General features: G+C 43.1%; 1 protein-coding gene across 1 annotated transcript; it reads right to left on the reverse strand.

Annotated features, from left to right (window-relative positions):
* Positions 1-671: 671 nt before the first annotated feature.
* Positions 672-1,280, reverse strand: LOC136510814 (uncharacterized). Its single transcript, XM_066505145.1, has one exon. The coding sequence runs from the start codon at positions 1,278-1,280 to the stop codon at positions 672-674; it is 609 nt and encodes a 202-aa protein (XP_066361242.1).
* Positions 1,281-3,332: the final 2,052 nt, after the last annotated feature.

A 3,332-nucleotide genomic window follows, 5' to 3' on the forward strand; every position in this document is an offset into this window, starting at 1 on the left:
CCGTTTGCTCAGAGTTTTACAAAGGTCTACTCAAGATCAGCTACAAGGTGGTTTGCTTGTTTGGATTTGACCACGATGTCATCAACGTAGGCCTCAACAGTCCACCCGATGAAGTCCCCAAAACACTTGAGCAAACAACGCTGGTATGTGGCCCCTGCGTTCTTCAGACCGAATGATATTGTGATGTAGCAGAACGATCTGAAGGGGGTGATCAATGATGTCAAGAGCTGGTCAAACTCCGTCCTCATGACCTGATGGTACTCGGAGTACGCATCAAAGAAGCAGAGGGTTTCACACCCCGAGGTGGAGTCAACTATTTGGTCTATGCGCGACAAAGGAAACGGGTCCTTTGGGCATGCTTTGTTGAGACCTGTGTAGTCAACACACATCCTCCATTTCCAACTCTTCTTTCACACAAGAATGGGATTGGCTAACCACTCTAGGTGGTACACTTTCTTGATGAATGTGGCTTCCAGAAGCTTTGTGATTTCCTCGTCGATAGTCCTATGTTTCCCCTCATCAAAGCGACGCAAGCGCTGTTTCACTAGCTTCGAGCCTAGATGGATCTTCAAGGCATGCTCGGTGACTTCCCTCGGGATGCCAGGCATGTCCGAGGGTTTCCATGCAAAGATGTCTTTATTGGCATGGAGGAAATCGACGAGCGTGCTTTCTTATTTAGAGGAAAGTGTGGTGCCAATGCGCACCACCTTTCCGTTGGGGCTATCGGGATCTATGAGGACCTCTTTGGAGCCCTCCATAGGCTCGAAAGACCCAATTGACTTCTTGGGGTCAGGCGCTTCTTTGGTGACCTCCTTCTTGATGGCAGCGAGCTCTCCGGAGGCAACGATTGCTGTGGCATGATCGCAGCACTCGACCTCGCACTCATAGGCGTGCTGGAAGGAGGTGCCGACGGTGATGACCCCGCTGAGGCCTGGTATCTTTAGATTGAGGTAGGTATAGTTGGGGATGCCCATTAACCTCACATAGCATGGACATCCCAGGATAGCGTGGTAGGTTTCGGGGAACCCAACCACCTTGAAGGTGAGGATTTTTGTCCTATAGTTGGATGGATCCCTGAAGGTAACGGGCAGATTGATCTGCCCAAGTGGCACGGCCTGCTTCCTAGGCATGCCACTGTGGAAAGGTGCTCTAATTGGGCAGATGCATGTCCAGTCGATGCCCATTTCATCGAGCATCTTGGCATACATGATGTTGAGGCTGCTGCCTCCATCTATCAGTACTTTGGTGATCCGCTTTGTGCTAATGATCAGGTCGACCATGAGCGGATATCTCCCCAAATGCAGGACGCTCTCTAGGTGGTCAGTCTAATCGAAGGTTATGGCAAACTCTAACCACCATAGCAAGGCAGGTGTGGCAAAACCTCCTAAATTATAGGGCCCACATGCACCTGTCATTGTCCAATGACTTCTGATGACTATGCATATGTTCCCAATAACTTAAAAAGCCTGTCGGGTGTCCTCGGGAAACCTGAATCATCCATGATTTCTTCCGAGCAGTATCCATTATAGAGTCATTGCAGTATTACAATAGTTTATTCATTAATATACATCAGAGTAAAATAGCGGAAGTCTTACCATAACTTAGTTACAAAACAGTTGTTTCACAAACTAAGTATGATTATTATTACAAACCATAGTAGTGGAGTAGCCTAAGTAACATGAAACAAAACACGCAATTAAAGTGCCCTGCCCAAGGGCCACACATTTACTCGTCATCTTTGATTTGAACAACCGTCATGCAGCACGGTCCAAGGTAGACCTGCCCATGAGGCTCACCTGCAACAAGGGTTAAAGAACCCTGAGTACAAAAGTACTCAACAAGACTAAACCGACGTAAAAATAGAGAAAACTCAGGAATGCAGGCTCGGGGATTCAAGGTAAGGCTTTAGCAAGAATCAAAGTTCTTTTGTGTAAAAGCTCTCTAACAAGATTCTTTCTTTCAACATTTAAATCTTCATATGGATCATATATAAAGCTAACATGATACATATTGAGATCATGAACTTCATATCAAATTCTTTCTCAAATCCTACTCAAATTCCATTTGTTAACTATGATGATGAATAGTGAGTTGAGTCTCCATAATCGAGGAGCAATGACAATTCGAACCGATTATAACCCAGCCGGGGATTCCCAACCACACGACATATGCAGGTCCTTGACCTACATATACCAACCTACCCTCAGATTCTCTAAAACAAGAATGGGTCCGCGCCACCCGAGAGCACAGTACTCCACCAATCCAGTCTATTGCCACGTGGGTACACGCTACTCTCACCATCTCTCCACTCCCAGTGCGCGAGTAGCCATTCTCATAATAGAATAGCCGAGTCTAGGCTTACTGTAGTATGTGGCCAGTACTACAAAGTCTCACCTCATGTAATTCAATAATGGATGGTTCTTAACCGACACAGGCGGAAAGAATCCGCTCACAAGACATCCATGTCTTGTGGCTCTCATACACCGAGTCCGCCCGGTCGAGATTTATTACTCCACATGATTATATCTTATGATAACATAAATCACCAATCGTAACCAAAAATCCATTTATATCTCATAGGTGATAGGTAATCACCCGACTTTTATTGGTCTAAGCATGGCTAAGCATAATTAGGCATTCTCGAATTAGAACTAGTAACAAGGTTGATATGGAAAAACAAGGTTGGTAATGCACCAATTAGGTTTCCACTCAACTCCTAATCACTTAATGTAGTATTTAAAAACAAAAGCGATATAACTTTGTAAAACACAAGGTAGGTTTAAATGCATCCGAGGCTTGCCTTGATTGTTGGAAAAGTTAGGTTTCGGAAATGTTCCACAGATATCAAACCTGACCTCAACTGGTGGGTTGACTTCCTCAACAACTTGGTTGACTACCAAGTTCTCACTTTCGTTCACTACACGTGGTAATAATACCATGTTTAATATGATGCAAGATATAAAACATGATGCTTGACGATGGATGCAAAAGTTAATAACTTGAATACAACTTTTCTTCACGGTATAGTTACAAGCTAACAACTAACTAAACCTTCTCTAGGGTTTACTTAGATTAACATTTCTTAATCACAACTTGATCATAAACTCAAACACTTACTTAAAGTGCCAAGGATCATTTTTACTAATGACCCAAGGTCATCACTCAACCCCAAATTCAAACAAAACCTAAGTCATTAAGGTTTACTATTTGTTTTTACTAATTAATTAATTAATTCAAAATTATGAAATAAATCAACCTTTTCCAAATGAGCTCCAAATTTTTGTGAAGACTCATCACATGATAACTAATTGGAAAAACAATTTTCATAATTT

Source organism: Miscanthus floridulus, chromosome 16 (assembly GCF_019320115.1).
Source record: "Miscanthus floridulus cultivar M001 chromosome 16, ASM1932011v1, whole genome shotgun sequence".
Taxonomy (NCBI): Eukaryota; Viridiplantae; Streptophyta; class Magnoliopsida; order Poales; family Poaceae; genus Miscanthus; species Miscanthus floridulus.